The sequence below is a fragment of the Eretmochelys imbricata genome, chromosome 16 (assembly GCF_965152235.1).
Source record: "Eretmochelys imbricata isolate rEreImb1 chromosome 16, rEreImb1.hap1, whole genome shotgun sequence".
Classification (NCBI taxonomy): Eukaryota; Metazoa; Chordata; order Testudines; family Cheloniidae; genus Eretmochelys; species Eretmochelys imbricata.
The window spans coordinates 5,797,035-5,814,240 of NC_135587.1; the positions used below are offsets into that span (position 1 = coordinate 5,797,035).

Consider the following 17,206-nt stretch of genomic DNA (forward strand, 5'->3'; position numbering starts at 1 on the left):
GTGTCTGCAGCATCCAGAGGGTTAAATCTGTTTTTCATTAAATTTTGCATAAAGCTGGTTTGTGCCCAGGAGCTTATATGTTCTGTGCATCCGCCTCCCCCACATGTGAACAATTTGGTTTTAATTCTCTAGAAATTTTGGTCCAGTTTTTCCAAAGAGTCTAACATCCACTTGTTTTTCAGTGGGAGCTACTGGTTGCTGAGCTCTTTGGAAAATTATAATGAAAATTATGTAGGCTTTTATGGTATTCATGGCAGTGAATTAGTTGCCACGTGTCAGGGAGCTGATTTTTAGCCCTAAATTTCTTATCACTTTTATTGGAGCTGTGATTGCTATTAAAATTTCTGTAAACTTTTTTGCATCAGTGCACTCATTAATTCACTCATGCATCGGTGCCATTCATTAATTTTCACTTCATTTGTAAAGTATAAAATACAATGGAACATTATTTCATCTGAAACATTTCACTGAATGTAACTATTAAAAAGCCACAGTTTCAAAAAACACCCCCCCCCTCAAATTAGCTATTTTAAGGCCCCATTCCTGCAAAAATGTACACATATGCTTAACTTTATTGAACTAGGGGTACTACTCACACATGTGAAGTTACACTAGGGTGACCAGACAGCAAATGTGAAAAATCGGGACGGAGTTTAGGGGTATATAAGAAAAAGACCCAAAAATCGGGACTGTCCCTATAAAATCGGGATATCTGGTCACCCTAAGTTACACATATACCTGAGTTCGCAGGATTAGGGCCTAATGGTCAGGTTTAAATAAGGGCTTGTCTAGATGATGAAGAGTTAGCATGGAGCAAGCAGGGGTGTAAATCTACAGTTTGCATTAATGTGCCATGCACTAACTGTTCCAGTGCAGATTGACCAAACGGAGGTCAGTGCTCACTAGAGTGCTTTTAGTGCGCATTAGCAGGGTCCAGGTGGCCAGTTAGTGCATGGCAGGCTCATGTGCTCTAGATTGACACTCCAGCTTGTCACACACCAGCTCTCCATCTGGACAAGTCCTAAGATATAGTTAGGGACAACTTAGTCATTCAGCCTCTGTTCAGAGATTGCGCATGTGCATCGCACAATTGAATCCTCTTTCTACAGGATGGAAATTTACTTGGCTGAACTGTGCCAAAACCTTCCCTAGAGTAGCTTCTTCAAAGCTTTTGGTTCAGCCCAAAGGTGGGTTTTGCTCATTCTGTCTTGTTTTACGGGACTGTTTAAATGTCTAACCCTTTTCTGTTATGGCTGTTTCCTCATATGTAAAGGGTTTTTTGATTTGATTTATTTTTTCTTTAGGGCACAGAAGAAATGCTAGATTCTGTAGGCGCGTTTCTTGTTGGAAAAGGTGTATTATGGCCACTCTAAGGAGTGTAACCAGAATTCATATTGGGATGGAGAGGCCATCCTGTGTTGCAGATACCAATTGTTTTTGTTATCTGTGAAAAAAAAATTAAAATGATTTGACCTTAGTTAAATAATTACAGATGTCAGTAATTGGAGAAGGGTCCTGCTTTTACTTTGCTTTTTGGGTTACAGATTGATTTTACTAGCTACAGGGCCAGATTTTCTAACTTTGTAAGGTGCCAGTCTTCCAATGAGATGGCGGACTTGAGCTCCCTTTGCCCACGCGTTTGTGGACTGTCCAGGTGGAAGTAGTAAATGGTAACTAGTACAAATCCTTCTCAAAAAGAGCGAAGGATAACTTGTTGTCGTGTCCACCACTGACCTTTCAGTAAAGCCAGTGATGTCCCAGGCTGTGCAAGGGCTGTTAAACAGTACACAAGGGTTGCTGTGTTTGCACAACCAGTCACTGTCTTGACCATTGTCAATGCCCAGATACCACAGTTATGGGGGAGACAGTAAATCCCTAGACAGGGAGATACTTAAAAATTATTTTGTGTCTGAAGTCTGAAACAAGTTTTGCCACACTGCATCACTAAGGCTCTCCCCCACCAGCACAGAGAGCACCATTCGGGTTCACAGAGTTCCTCTCTGTGGGTTATTCAGTCATCGACTGCTCTACGCAAACCACCAACAAGGATACTGCCAAGTAGTGCCATTTGTAGCAGTGGCTTTGTGAACTGGACATCCATTAACTGGGATAAAAACTGAGACCTCTTAATTAACTTCATGTAGGCCAATAAATAGCCACTAGAGTGTAAGAATTTTTAATCTCTGCTGAACTGGGCCAGGCTGAAACTAGTAAATTAGAAATCAAAGACTCCCTATCTCATGCCTGATCCTTTGAGACATCCAGTCTTCCACTATCTGTATTTTCATACTGGGAAATTCTAAATGAGCTGTTCAGAGACAGAGTCAGTCTTCATGGTTGGCAAAGACGTACATACTAATTAAAGGATGTTGGTACATTGCTTCAAAAACTACATCTGGGCAAGTCAATGAAGGAAGTAGATGGAGTAAGATTTTTTTCTCCTCCAGAATTTCGCTTTTTGAAATAACATCTGTCATGTGACTCAGCAAGTACATGAGGGGACAGTGTTTTTACTGTATATAATTTATTGCAAAATCCTGATCACTTCATTTCCAAATCCTCTTCAGAATCATAAAGGCATTTGGCTTCCAGTACTTTTGATCACAGGACCTTTAAAAAGTCACGTGTAGAAGACAATTGTTAGGCTTAGGAGGTTTGCAAGAGGTTCAGTATAGTAAATTTATTAGACACTGTTGCACAGTCGAGGCCCAAAATTTGTCCTTTCTGAAAACTTATTTTGATGTAGTGCACTGTGTTCTTTGGATACTAATTACCTTTAAAAAATCCACTTCTGCAGCCTAAAAATTAAAGAACACAAATAACTATTCTTTGTGTAGACTGCAGTGTACAATAACCGAAGCAAGGTGAATGATCATCTCTTCCTTCTGCTGGCATTGCAACATTACTGAGTGGACAAACACTATTCTCCCCGGGCACAGCTTCATGAAGGTGAATACTTAGGGCCAGAATTAAGTACAATATATTATAATATATATCTCTTTCTCGACTCCTTTTCTTGTTTGCCTGGGGTTGGAGGTGCCCAGGATTCTTTGTTACTTCTTCCAGTCTATAGTCTGGGTTTGTAGGTCTTCCAGTCCTTTTCTCTTCAGACTTCTCTTGACAGAATCTTTCCACCAGATCTTCAGTCTTCCACATCCTTTCTTGCTATCCCTGTCCTCTCAGGCTTTCTTTTCTGATTGTTCTTCTCCCATTCTTTTCACATGTCTAGCTCACCTCAAATGTGCGCTTTCCAGCCTGAGAGCCCCAAGTTCATCTTCCCCCTAATTTCTTCCTTGTGCACTCTGTCTACCTTCCACTTGCTGGACATTCTCCTCAATATATTATTTTCTATTACATGTGCACTACAAACCTGATTAAGGCTAATGAAGAATGACTGGTGGGAGCAGAAGGCTTTAGAACTGCAGGAAACAGCTGACTAGCATGACATGAAGGCCTTCTACGAAGGTATCTGTGCTATGTATGGCCCATAATCCAGTGGTACAGCCCCTGTCCTCACAGCTGATAGTAACTGGCTGCTCACAGACAAAGGCAATATTTTCTTTCACTGGGCAGAGCACTGATAGTCTCCTGAACTGTCAATCCACTATGACTGATGAAGTTATTGACTGACTCTTGCAACGTCCTGTCCTGGAGGAGCTGTCCATGAACCTGTCTTTGGAGGAGATTACTAAGGCCATCAAGCAGCTGTACATGGGCATGTCTTCAGGCTGAACTGTACAAATGTGGAGGTGCTCACTGGGTCAGAAACTCATCAGTCTTTTCAAGACTTTGTGGGAACAGCGTACTGTGCCCCAGGAGTATAAGGATGCTTTCATAGTCCATGCATACAAATAGAAGAGTATATCTACCTGTGCCAACCATCGCAGAATCTCACTGTTTTCTATAGCAGGGAAGATCCTTGCACAGTCCTCAACAGGCTTGTCTCTCAGCTGGTGGACTTGGTGTATCCAGAGTCACTGTGTGGCTTTTGTGCTGGCTGGGGCAGCGTGGATGTGATTTTTTTTTTTTTTTTTTTTGCAGTCCAACAAATACAGTAGAAGGCTCATGAACAGAACAAGGGTCTGTACATGTTTTTTGTTGATATGACCAAGGCCTTTGACATGGTGAATCACAAGGACCTGTGAAAACTCCCTCATAAATTTGGCTGCCCAGAGAAGATGATTGCTGTCATCCACTCAGTTCATGGTGGCATGATGGCCAGGATGGTGGAGCGTGGTGATTCATCAGAAGCGTTCCGTGTCACCAACGGCACCAAACAAGGATGAGTCATGGCTCTTTGCCATTGTCTTTTCAGCCATGCTCTTGTTGGCATTCCAGGATTTTGACAGAGGCATACCCATCTAGTTTAGATTGCATAGGGGTCTATTCAATCGATGGTGACTCAGGGTGCGCATCAAGGTAATCAAATAGCATTTAAGAGAGCTCCTGTTTGCTGACGAATGTGCCCTGATTGTATACACACTTGAGGATGTTCAGCTTGTTGTGGAGCTATGCCTCAAAATGCTTTGGTTTTACCATCAGCCTGAAAAAGATGGAGGTCATTCACCAAGCAGCACCAGACTGCTGGCATCATGAGCACCATGATTTCATTGTCATAATCGACAAGACACCTGTCAACTCGGTTAGGAAATTCTGCTACATGGGTAGCACACTTTCCAGTAACGCCATCGTGGATGATGAGATCATTCAGTGCCTGGCAAAGGCCAGCTTGGCATTTGGCAGTTTCCCACGTAGGCTCTGGAGGGAGTGTGGAGTCTACCTCAGAACCAAGATAAAAATCCATCATGCTATTGTACTCACCTCACTCCTTTACAGCTGCGAGAGATGGACGCTCTACTGATAAAAAGAAAAGGAGTACTTGTGGCACCTTAGAGACTAACCAATTTATTTGAGCATGAGCTTTCGTGAGCTACAGCTCACTTCATCGGATGCAGTGAGCTGTAGCTCACGAAAGCTCATGCTCAAATAAATTGGTTAGTCTCTAAGGTGCCACAAGTACTCCTTTTCTTTTTGCGAATACAGACTAACACGGCTGTTGCTCTACTGATACTACATCAAACACCTGGGGAACTTCCAGTTTCGCTGCCTAAGATCCATCTGCAACATCAAGAGGCAGGACAGGATCCCCAGCACTGAAGTCCGTGAGAGGTGCCAAATCTCTGGCATGGAGAACATGGTCATCAGGGCTCAACTTCACTGGGTCAGACATGTGGTCCACATGGAGGTTTCCTTTATACCAAAAGTGGTGCTCTACAGCTAGCTGAACATGAGAACCTGCTCTAAGGGTCAACCCATACTTAGATATAAAGACACCTTGAAGGCCAATGTCAAAGCATGCAAGGTAGACACTAAAACCTAGGAACTTGTTGCACTGCACTGACCTAGATGGAGAGGTGTGTTTCATCAGTCCCTGTCCCTATTGAGGAGTCGCATGTGTGAGGTCTCTGCAGGAGAAGAGAACATGTTGGGAAGCCAATGCCTCAAATCCTCCCCATAATAGCAACTATACTTGCAAAACATTCTGCTGCATTTGCAAATCGAGGATCGTATTTGCTTGCCATGTGAGAAGCCATAAAAACTAATAAACCCAGAACTTAAGTCAACACCAGCTGAACACTCATCTGTCGAAGCAATGGGAGAATCCAACAACATTGCATGTATCTTCTTTTTTTCCATCTTCGTAAGACCTGCTTTTTCCAAACCATTGAGCTGGCAGAGATAAATGCATGAAGGGTATGCAATTTTCCTTTCTGTTTGTTGCAAAAGTACCAGTATCACAGCACTGTTGCCACCTTTTTCACTGTTGCCTATGCCTTCTTTTCAGTTCTCCAGATCTCTCTCCAATGGCACTAAATGTTCTTCCCAAGTAGACAATTTTTTTCTTCTAATTCTGCTTCTCTTCTGAAACTTCAGACAACAGCTCTTCTTCCAATTTTCTTTCTTGTATAACTTCAGTTTTCTTTGAGTTACCTTCAAATCATGGTCTTCAAGTGCAGATGCCCACCTTGATACCATATTTACCCATTTCTCTTTGATGTCAGCCACAAGGGCCAGATAGTCAGCATACATTAGTTTTTGCCCTGTCTCTGCAGGGTTGGTTGTCCTACTAATTAACTCCATAACTGAGATGAAGAGAAGTGGATTCAGCACACTGCCTTATCTTAATCTAACCATCACCTCAAAACTGTCCTAAATTATATATATTGTTACCACTTTTGCTCTTGACCCTCGATACAGCTGCTCTATCATCTCCACTTTTTGATGTCCCCCTCTCACCTCATCTCAATAATCCAAACACCAGCTCCTGCTGAACCAAGTCATATGCTTTCTCAAGATCAATAAATACTACATAGCAGTTACGTCTTCCACTTATCATTCTGTCAAACATCTGTTTCATTGCAAATATTGTGTGAATAGTACTTCTTCCCTTCCTAAAGTCATGTTGCTCTTTTTCTGTATTTGTCCGTCACCTTGCACTTCAACCTTGCCACCAGAACTTTAAGACTTTGAGAGGCTGACTTAGCAGGGTGACCCTGGATAGGAGTTTGGACCATTTGCAAAACTCTTACCCTTCCAAAGGGGCACAATCAATCCCATTCTCCAGTTTTCTGATATGCTTGTGTGATCTTAGCAAACACATAATATATAAAGCTATGTTACTCCAGTATCTCCAGCTACCTTGATCACATCAACAGTTATCTCATCTTCACCAGCTGCTTTACCATTCTTCATCTTATTTGATGCTGCTTCTATCTCTACAGAGATTGATACCTTTTGAGGCTTCCCTGTAATTATTAACAGTGCTTGCACTTACAACTCTCTCTCCTTATTTTAACAGGTTTTGAAAATATTTTTTCCATTCTTCTACCACCTCTTTAGGGTTAGTCACCACACAGTTCCCATCCATCACACATGAAAAGTTCTTTACTTCTTGTGTTTCGTTTCCTTTTTTTGCCAACCCAAAAACCAATTTCCTACCGTCATCTTCCTCCACCTTTCTGTATGTTTCCTTTTCAGCCTCCATTCTTGTCTCAGCAACTGCCTTGTTAGGCTCTTTTTGCCTCTTTGTATGCATGTTTGATTGTTGGATTATCACAACCTGCTGCCTCAAACCCTTTGAATATATATATATATCAAACAAAGCATGCGACCTCTTGGGACCCTGCATCCCATGCATCTTAGGGAGACATCCTATATCCCTTTTACGCAATGAGTAGTTAAGGGGCAACAAGTCACTGCTGGCCACCTCTTCCAGCAGTAGATCCAGAGGAAGAAACGTGGACTAATTTCATCTTCCTGCTAAGGTCCGTAGATCCATTATAATGGGTACGTCATCCTGTTTGCAGTTTGAGGGCAGCACCAGACCTGCCAGAGCATGACAACAGGTGAATGCCTTGTCCCCTTGAAGTTCCTCCAGTTTTATCTGCCTCCCATGTGGCCAGTGTCTCCCCCAGCCCTCCCTGTTGCAGAGCTTTGCAGAGGGAAATTTCAAACTGTATTCAAAGTTTTCAGACTAGTAGTTTTGTTCAACAATATGTCTGTCTAATTTCCAGCTGTGCCCCAAGGCTGCACTAGATTTCTGGGGAGATTGTCCCCTCAGTTCCACTCCCCTAATGAGGTGCTTGCAGCAGCTGGCGCCCCTGCAGAGGCAAAGGAAGGGTTTGTGTCTCCTGCACCCTCACACACTTCCCACTCCACTAGCAAGTGTCTCACTGGGGAGCTCCCCGGTCCTGTGGCAGAGAGCAATTTCCTTCACAACCTGATCTAGGTGGGATTGCTCCAGTCACTGGAGCTCACACCAGCAACTGTGCCTCTGACTGTGAAACTCAGCCGCCTCCTTCCCCTCTGCTTCCCTGCAGGTCGCAGATGGAGGGCACTAGACATGGCTTGGATGCTGCCAGTGCCAGAGAGTGCAGTGAGGGGCCTTTGGGCCCATCTCCCTCCCCCTGCTGCCACTTTTATAACAGCCCCCTCCCCCTCAGATCCCACATTGAGATCTCCAGGGAAACTCAGACCCATCAGGGCCACATGGATCCCATGCAGTAGAGAAGTATGGAGTTTCTGGGGAACCCATTCTTCAGCCTTGAAGCTAGATAAATTCAGACTATGAATAAGGTTCAGTTTCTTAACCGTGAAGGTAATTATCCACTGGAACAATTTATTATGGGTTGTGGTGGACCAAAACTGTATTTTTCTGTGAATAAACTCTTCATCTGAAAAATGTCACCCAACTGTATTGATGAATCGCTGTTAGATACAGGAGAGATGATCATGAGGTCACAGACACAGGTTTTAGCCGCATATGGAGAATCAGCAGCAGAAACAGCTGAGCAGCAAAAATCCTGTGTTCACGCACATGTCTTTCGAAACAAGGAGGAAAAAACACACCCGCAGAACTGTTTGGTTTTTCAAGAGAGTGGCAGCAGATTTAAAATTTACCTAGTAACATTTTTTCTTTTTGCTGTTCCTTCATTTTTTCCAAATGACATCAGCTCTGAAGGGAACAGGCAAATCCATCCTTCCTTGCTGTCAGAGAGCCTCTGAATTTTTTTGTTTTTAAATCTCAGAGGTTTTTTTGTTTATTTATATCTACTTGGAGAGTTGATCTTGTGATATTTATAGTGTTTGCGGTTGGCTGGCCAGGAGTTATTTTGCAATAAGAATTTCTAAGATTTCTACTCTCAGCCTGTCTGGCTTTTTCCCCAACCTTTTCTTTTTCCTTTGTTTTTTTTTTCTTTTTCTCTTTGGTAGTCTTTCTTAGACCATATTCTTTCCCTCTGTAATTATTGGGCCTTTTTAAGTTTGAAAAAAAAAAAAAAAGTCCTGCTTTATGTGCCTCCCTTCCCCGACCTTCGTCTATGAAGATCTGTTTAGTTTGACTGTCTTATCCTTTTCCAAATTGAAACTACCATTGTTCCACACTATTGATAAAACCAACCAAACAAAAAAGAGAGCGAGAAAGCAACATTCTCTAGTTAAACTTCCATTGTTAAAGGTTTGTTTAGTTTCTCTCTGTTAGCCCATTTCTAAACTCTTTAAGACAAGAAGACTCCTTTAAAGTGGAAACCTCTGCAGACATACTGTACGCCCTTGTTTGGCAAGTGGTTCTGTGTTCCCGTATGCTTCAGTAGCCAAGGGGTATTGTGCTTCCTTGTGTTGCCTACTTTTGAACTTAGAGGCTGTAAAGCAAATCACATTTTTTTCTCTTCTCCACTCCTTGCAATGCCATCAATGTGAAAAATATTTAATGATTCTCACACTTTTGCTAACCCTTGTATCTCCAGGCTTAGCAGTCCTGTGGGGACTGGCACACGAATTCTCACTTACTTTGTTTTTCCATCTGCCAGTTACCTTTTTTGCATTGTGACTACATCCTGTTTAGTCCTGTCACGCTAGGCCATTCTTGCACTCCTTTAACTTAGCGCCATTTAATTGTGGTCCAGCGTGCGTCCGCAAAGTGGTAATTTCTCAAACCATGTAGGTTTTTAACTCTAGATATAAATTTCCTGCTTTGGATTTTCATATGTTTGTCAAATATTTAGTTTTTCATTATCTACTTCTGATTTAAACTAAACAACAGAAATATTGTGTGTTTTTATAGTGGGGTGTTATGGAAGACCCCAAAGCACTTTCCAAATTTTTTAGAAATACAAAACGAAATAGGGATTGTGTGGCTCACCACTGAAATACAGCCACCTCTGGCATGAATTGAGGCAGCTGCTCTGCATGACGTGTTCTCCACAGATTTAAAGAGCAATCAAAGTTCTAGTTTTGTGAAGATTTCCTCAGGGAACTAGTTTATTACTGTTCCATGAAGTTCTGGTCAGTGGATCTGCTCCAGGTGGTGATGTATTACTTTAGATGGAATATATGGGCCCAAGGAGTCAAAGGTATTAACATGACCCTATCACTATCCAGCATTAAACAGATGCTCTGTATGGCATACAGAGACATAGCCCATATAGTACCATGGTAAAATCCGTTTAACTTCTTTTAAAGATACAGAAAAAAGAAAGAAACACACTTAAAGCATTTGAAATGTAAAGTGTTAAATAAGGCTTTTATTTTCCCTTGTTCCTTTTCCCTTTGACTGGAAACAGCTTTTAAGAGGGAAAACCACCCTTGTTTGACAATCTCTCCAATAGTATCAAAGATGGCAATAACTGGCCTTTTGGAGAAGAGAGAAGTTAGTAGAGATGGGCTGGAGATGCTGTTTTTCTGTTATGTTAAAGTCCGATTCCGTTTCCTAGAAGATAAAACAAGACAAAGACACACAAAAGGGGAGAGAGAAGAACAGAAAAGAGAGAAAATGCAGCTTCTGTCTCTTTGATTGACTCTGACTTGCAGCCTTACTTCTGGAAAAACACAGGCATGGCACATAATTGTACCATCCGGTCTGAGACCTGGTGACTTGTATCAGCATCGGGCTGTTCGGAGCATTGCTTTTTGCTGCATTTCTGGGCATAGGTTCCCAGCGGTGTTGCAAAATATAGTCTTGGCCAGCTAAGCCAGACTCTTTTTAGACAGAACGCAACAGTAGAGGGATAGGAAAGAGAAGAAATAAGGTAGGGGAAGGGAATGGACCCAAGGCGAAGGGGGTGTTGGAAGATGGAATCTCACAGACCAGGTGGTGGTTGGGATTTAGCTAAAGCTGGTGGAGGTGGCGATATCATCTGGGTCCCTCTCTGTGCCTGGTCTGTTCTGGTAATCTCTTAGGATCAGGATGACAAAGGCCCAGTGATAACAGTGGATCCTGGGATCTCAGGAGATGGAGGGGTTGACAGCCAAGATGGTGAAGCTCGTTGCAGTGGTTGCTGGCAGACAGCTGCTTTGTCTTCTGATCCTTCCCCCCCATCTTACTTTAAAGATCCCAAATGGGAGTGATGGGCGGAATGGCCAGCCATCTCGTTATTTTGTTCACCAATTAGGCATAGTTTCCAAAACACCAATTTTGGTCTATTGATTTCCAGTCCTGCACTTTTCTTGTTTACGAGACATAATCTTACCGTAGTCCTTGATTATATCAGGAGGTCCTTTTCACTCTTGGACTATTTCACTCTTTCTGTCTTGCTTTTGCACCTTTTCCCATCAATTCTAGGTTATTGTGACATTTCATGAACTTTCATTCGCTTCTTACAGTTGAGCTCACAATTAAGGTAAATTTGTAGGCCCTAATATCACAACAGTGGTGACCAACTTTCTGAGCCCAGGTTGCTTTTACCAAGAGTCAAATGGTTTTCACTGGGAGTTTTTTGCTTTTGTCTCAGATGAGATTGGTTGAATTCAGATGAAACTGGGCAAACCATCTCAGGAAGAGACCAAGGCAATATCTGCTGGTTGTGTTTCCGTCACTTTTGGTTGTTGAGATTCTGGATGTGCTGGAGGAGCTGCAATCTGAAATTTCGATCTATGTATCTCATAGCTCTTAACGTCCAGTGGGGAGGAGTTGAGTTCTTTGTTGCTTGTACAAATCCTTGCTCATGGGATGTTTCCCTCTGTGTGCAGAAACTTGGAGCCCTCTTGGTAAGCATCTTCCCTGCAGGGTGGCAGATTCTATGTCTTGTCATAGGAATTCAGGGCTTCTCTCTTGAGTCATCCTGCTGTCAAACGCTTGAACCGTGCATTTAAAATGTTGCACAGTTACTGGTGCGTCATGTGATATAATGGATTGAATTAGCTATAACCAGGATATAAGAGGTTGGAACACATTCCGAAGTTGAGGGCTGTCGTCTGAAAGGGCCCTACTCCCAGCCCACAAACAGACACATCCTATTGATTGTCGGCTTGAAGTATGCAGTACATCTCAGCTGTCATGATATCACATAAGGAAAGCACTAGGTTAAAGAGGTGAACTATAATGGAGGGTTTTAAAAGTAAATCCCAGCCACTTGAACTGCATCTGGAAATGTATTGGAAACCTTTTGGAAGCCTGAACTCTATAGAGTATGAGTGTTTTGTACTTCATGCAAATAACACCATAAAGTAGGCAGGCAGCTACATTCTGCACTTGTTGAATTTCCCCACTCATCCCCAAGTACAAAACATTGTTGTAATCTGGTCTGGAGGTGACAAGGCCTGGATAACTGGTGAGGTCAGGATTGAAAAAAAGAGATTGCAGCCTCCTTACTGGTCAAAGATAGAGAGATGCAGTGTTGTTGTGGACATGTTGGTCCCAGGACATTAGAGAGACAAGATGGGGGAGGTATCTTTCATTGGACTAGCTTTTGCTGGGGAAATAAACAAGCTTTTGAGCTTACCCAGGGTCCAGACCCAAAGAAGTGCTCTGTGTAAACTCGAAAGCTTGTCTGTCTGTCTCTCTCTCTCCCCGACAGCAGCTTGTCCAGACAAAGATATTACCTCAGCACCCCCTGGTCTCTCTATAGATAGTTGACAAAGTTCCTGCTCTACCTTGGTGGGTCTTGCGCTTATTGGTGGATTTGCTTGCCTTGGAGCTTCACGGCAGCCCTCAGCTTGGCCGTTTTTCTGAATTCACAGTCCAGGTCGACGACTCCTGTGTCTGACCAGGAGTTGAGAGGATTTGGGGGGAACCCGGGCCCACCCTCTACTCCGGGTTCCAGCACAGGGCCCTATGGGATGCAGCTGTCTAGAGTGCCTCCTGGAACAGCTGTGCGACAGCTACAACTCCCTGAGCTACTTCCCCATGGCCTCCTCCCAACACCTTCTTTATCCTCACCATAGGACCTTCCTCCTGGTGTCTGATAGTGTTTGTACTCCTCAGTCCTCCAACAGTCTGCGTTCTCACTCTCAGCTCCTACTGCCTCTTGCTCCCAGCTCCTCACCGCACACCACAAACTGAAGTGAGCTCCTTTTTAAACCCAGGTGCCCTGATTAGTCTTCCTTAATTGATTCTAGCAGCTTCTTGATTGGCTGCAGGTGTTCTAATCAGCCTGTCTGTCTTAATTGTCTCCAGAAGGTTCCTGGTTGTTCTGGACCCTTCACTGTTACCTTACCCAGGAAAAAGGGACCTACTTAGCCTGGGGCTAATAAATCTGCCTTCTATTACTCTCCTATAGCTATCTGGCCCGACCCTGTCACAATAGAGATTAACACTCCTGGCCACAGTTTCTGAAGCCTTGGGGGATCCATCAGAAACCCCAGCTAGAAAACTTGAGTTACAAAAGTTGTGGGGAATAGATACCACCTCTGCCATCTCCTCCAGTTGTTTGCTACAGTCCAACAACTTTGTCTCTGTCGTATCTAGACTGGGTCTCAGCCAGCTGGCTCTCATCCAATATTCAGTCTCAGCCAGAGACTGGGAAATCTAGTGAACTGCACTCTATGGATCCGATAAAACAGAAATCGAGAGCTGAGTGTCTTCAGCATTCAGTAGCCAGGCAAGGCCCACTCACCCATTGGGAAAATGCCTACGCAAAAAAGTGGGTCTTGCAGCAAGCTCCAAAGGAGGTAAGGCTGGCTCAGTGGAGGGAAGGATTGTTTTTTTTACAGCCCATCAATATCAGTAGTTGAGTTCAAAATGTGTAATGTCACACCAGGTCGCTGTTACAGTGCTTCAGTAGCTGTCCAGCATTCTTCCTAAGAGGAAATCTACACTAGAGCTGGAGGTGTAATTTCCTACTCGAGCAGACATACCTGCACTAGCTCGGATCAAGCTAGCACAGAAAAAATAAAGTGTAGCCACAGTGGTGTCAGCAGCGGGATGGGCTAGTCACTCAAATATGATCCCGTCTGAGACCCTGGATACATACTGAGGTGGCTAGTCCCTCCCGGCAGCTGTGCTGCTGGGTTTACACCTTCTATTTTAAACTATTTTTAATTGTTAACTGTTTCTGACTTTTTACCCGAGCTGCGCATTACACTTCCAACTCCATTGTAGGTATACATGTAGAGCCATCTGAAACCCAGCCTCAGAGGAAAGACCAGCATAGTAGGTTCTTACTCCCTTGGGAGAAAAAGTGAACCATGACCTCTAATGGAAGGAGGATAATGAGCTATTCAAGACAAGTTTCCATTTTCCACTCATACCCCAATCTTCTCTTCAATCCCAGCACAAAACCAAGATTCAGTATATGGCCATCTGAGCTCTGATAACATGCTCAGCTCTCCAGAAATGTGCTTTTCACACGGATAATGAAGTCACCCAGACACTCAACTGGTTTAGGGCAGGAAGTCCATAACAAGTCCTTTATTAGGGGTTATCTACACACAAATTTGCACAAGTTTAGTTAAACTGGTTTAGATAAACTGATGCAAACCTCTGTGTGGAGGGATGCTTTTATTTTGGTTAAAGGGTGGCTAATTTTGATTTAACTTAAACTGTTCCCAGTTGACTTTACGCTGAATCAAAATAAGCCTAGTTTAAACCAAAACTGTGTTTTAATGCCAAATTTGGTTTAACAACATACCTTTAGGTACAATTTGCATGTAGACAAGTCCTTATTTAAATTTTTCTCATGCGTTTGTAGCTTGTTGGATACATTTGTTTTATCATCTGGGAAATAATTTTTTAAAAAATCCTGCCATAGGCAGTTTATCCTGAAGTTTCCAGTGAAATGGGATTATTTGAGAAATACAATCATGTGACTTCCCTTTTTTCCCTCAAGTTAACAGTAATTTTAAAAAATTAACTGTTTCCAGCCACATACATCCCCTCTGTAAAAATGCCATTTGTCATATCTTAGTCGTATATACCATTTGTTTCACTATAAAACTCAAAACTGTCTATTGTTACTACTTGAGTCAGGTAATTCTGCTCTATGACCTGGTCATGTTATTTGCCTGCTTTTAAAATGTGTGAGGAAGTAGTTGATAATGGACTCTTTTTTTTTTTTTTTTCTTTCAAAATTCTCCACATGAAGTTTTATTGCGCTTCTCTTTCAGAAACCAGGAAGAGCAGCATGAGACCGAAAAAAATAAATTTTGCCTTTGTTACTTATATAACCAAGGTGGAACAATTTAAATTAAGGCAATTTAAATCACTGATTTAATTCATGATTTAAAATCTCATGACTTAAAAAAGACCACATTGATTTAAATCAGGTTGAGGCTTTCGAAAACTAATTTGAACATTTGTGCTATTTAATTTTAGACATAGGTGCTGACACTGTGGGTGCTCCAGGGCTGGAACATCCATGGAAAAAAAAAACGGGTGCTTAGCATTCACCGGCAGCCAAACTCTCCCCCCCCCACAACCCCCAGTGCCTCCTGCCCGCTTGCGGCCTTGCTGATCAACCCCTCCTCCTCCTTCCCAGCACCTCCCGCTGTGGATCAGCTGTTCTGTCGGGGGAGGAGAAAGGGCAGGGCGCGATTGGGAGAGGGGGTGGAATAGGGCAGAGAAGGGTTCAGGAAGAGGTGAGGGCGGGAAGAGGCATGATGGGAGCTTGGATGGAGTGGGGGCGGGGCCTGGGGCAAAGCAGGGCCTGGGGTTGAGCACCCTCAGGGAAAGCTGGACACCAGCACCTGTGACTTTAGATTAAAATTTGTAATGAACTATATTCTAAATCCTGTTTATTCTAAAATGCTACTTCTGGTAGGGTCTCTTACTTGAATTTCACAAAACTGCTAAAGGCAAAAAACCAAAATATTGAAAATTGGAAGCCCTCATGCTACCAACACTTAAACAAGTACATAAAAGTAGTCACGAGATGGCCCATTGACTTCGACACAAGTGCATGTGCATAAGTGACTAAAATTTCATTTTGATTAAGATCTTTTCTGTTAGTGGCATAAAATCTTTGGCACTTCAAAACAAAATTGCTTCAGTTCTGAGAATGAAAGTTCATTTAAACATTCAATACATTAATAAAGTTGTGAATTTTTTGTGTCTGGATAAGCCAAAATCTTCAAAAATAGAAGCCTAAAGTTAGGCTCCTAAACTCATATTTAGACTTCTAAAAGTAGGTGTGTCAAAGCCACCTAAATGACTTAGGAGGACAAGTCCCATTGACTTCAAGATGCAAATTGTGGTGGAGGAGCATAGCCTGGTTGAAGCATTTCAGCTTTTTCACTTGTGGAAGTTCAAAGTATTGGAAGGTGGAGTCGGTTACAAATAAAGTGCCAACATTATTGCTTATTAATTTTATGTTTGTATTTTCCTCATCCTAAGGGTGTTAATAAGGCCTTAGACTTGTCATTTTCAACATAGATGGCATGTTAAGTGTGAAACTTCTTAGTGGAAAAATGTGTTGTATCTGAAATTATACTAACAATTAGGAAACTAGGTAAAGAACATAAGTAGAAAACATCCATGTTAGCAAATTAAGACTATAAAATGGGAAGAAAGTAAATAATCAGCACCAAGCAAATAAAAAAAATGATTTAAATAATAAATAGATGTTTAGGGTTTTTTAAATCATGATTTTTATTAACCCTGCTTATAATTTTCTCAAACTTTCACCTTTTATGCTGAAATTTGTCAAGCCTGGTCTCAGCTCGAGAATAAAATTTTTGGGAAAGCTTAAGCAAAAATGGTTCAGCTGTTTTCAATAGCAAAAAACAGTTAAAAGAAAAATACACTTAAGCCAATACAAAGAAAGTTGAAATTTGGCATGGAGATATTCCCTGGGTTAGTCAAAGGAAGTGAGTTTATGGAAAAATATCATTCCCAGCCCAGGTTTTCCAGTGCAGTCTGTCTTTGTGTCTCTCCTTTAGACTGCTTATTGATCTGTTTACATCAATCTCCTTGTCAGTTTCTTTATTATTATTTATTTGTATTACAGAAGCTCCTAGAGACCTCAGTGAGATCAGGGCTTCATTGTGTTGCATGTTGCATAAACCTATAGTAAGAAAGAGAAATTTTCCTTTAGTACCTCCTTCCCAGGGGTGCAGCCAGCCGTTTGAACTATGGGTACGCACAGGTAGATCAGTTGCACAAGATGTCCTCATGATCTTGTAAGACATATTTGATCTAGCAGAAGGTTTAATGTTTGTAAAAGGAATGGTAATAATCAAAATGGGCTTGCTAGGCTCCCAGGAAACAAAGTCCTGTATGCACCTAAGGTACTCCACTCCACATAGGCCTCTAGACTTAATGAAGATGAGTTTGGCTACTTCTCTAATTACTTACATCCCTAGTGGGATCAATGGAGAGCACAAGTAGCTGGCATGCACTGAGAAACTTGTCTCTGCAGCATGGTGGCATGGGACTTTCTGCTCCAAGACCTAGGTCTGGTGTACAATACAAAGTAAAGTCAACGTAGGTCTATTT

At 42.3% G+C, this 17,206-nt stretch overlaps 1 protein-coding gene across 12 annotated transcripts in view; it reads left to right on the forward strand.

Moving 5' to 3' along the window:
• Nucleotides 1-17,206, forward strand: part of ZNF618 (zinc finger protein 618) — a 343,284-nt gene that overhangs the window by 129,860 nt on the left and 196,218 nt on the right. Inside the window, exon 1 of one of the 12 annotated variants that reach the window (XM_077835656.1) lies at nucleotides 13,230-13,446. The exons of the other annotated variants lie outside the window; for them this stretch is intronic. Coding sequence (XP_077691782.1) covers nucleotides 13,321-13,446 — 126 coding nt within the window. The 5' untranslated portion in view covers nucleotides 13,230-13,320. Of the gene's footprint in view, nucleotides 1-13,229; nucleotides 13,447-17,206 lie in introns of those variants that run through there. 12 annotated transcript variants of the gene reach the window in all.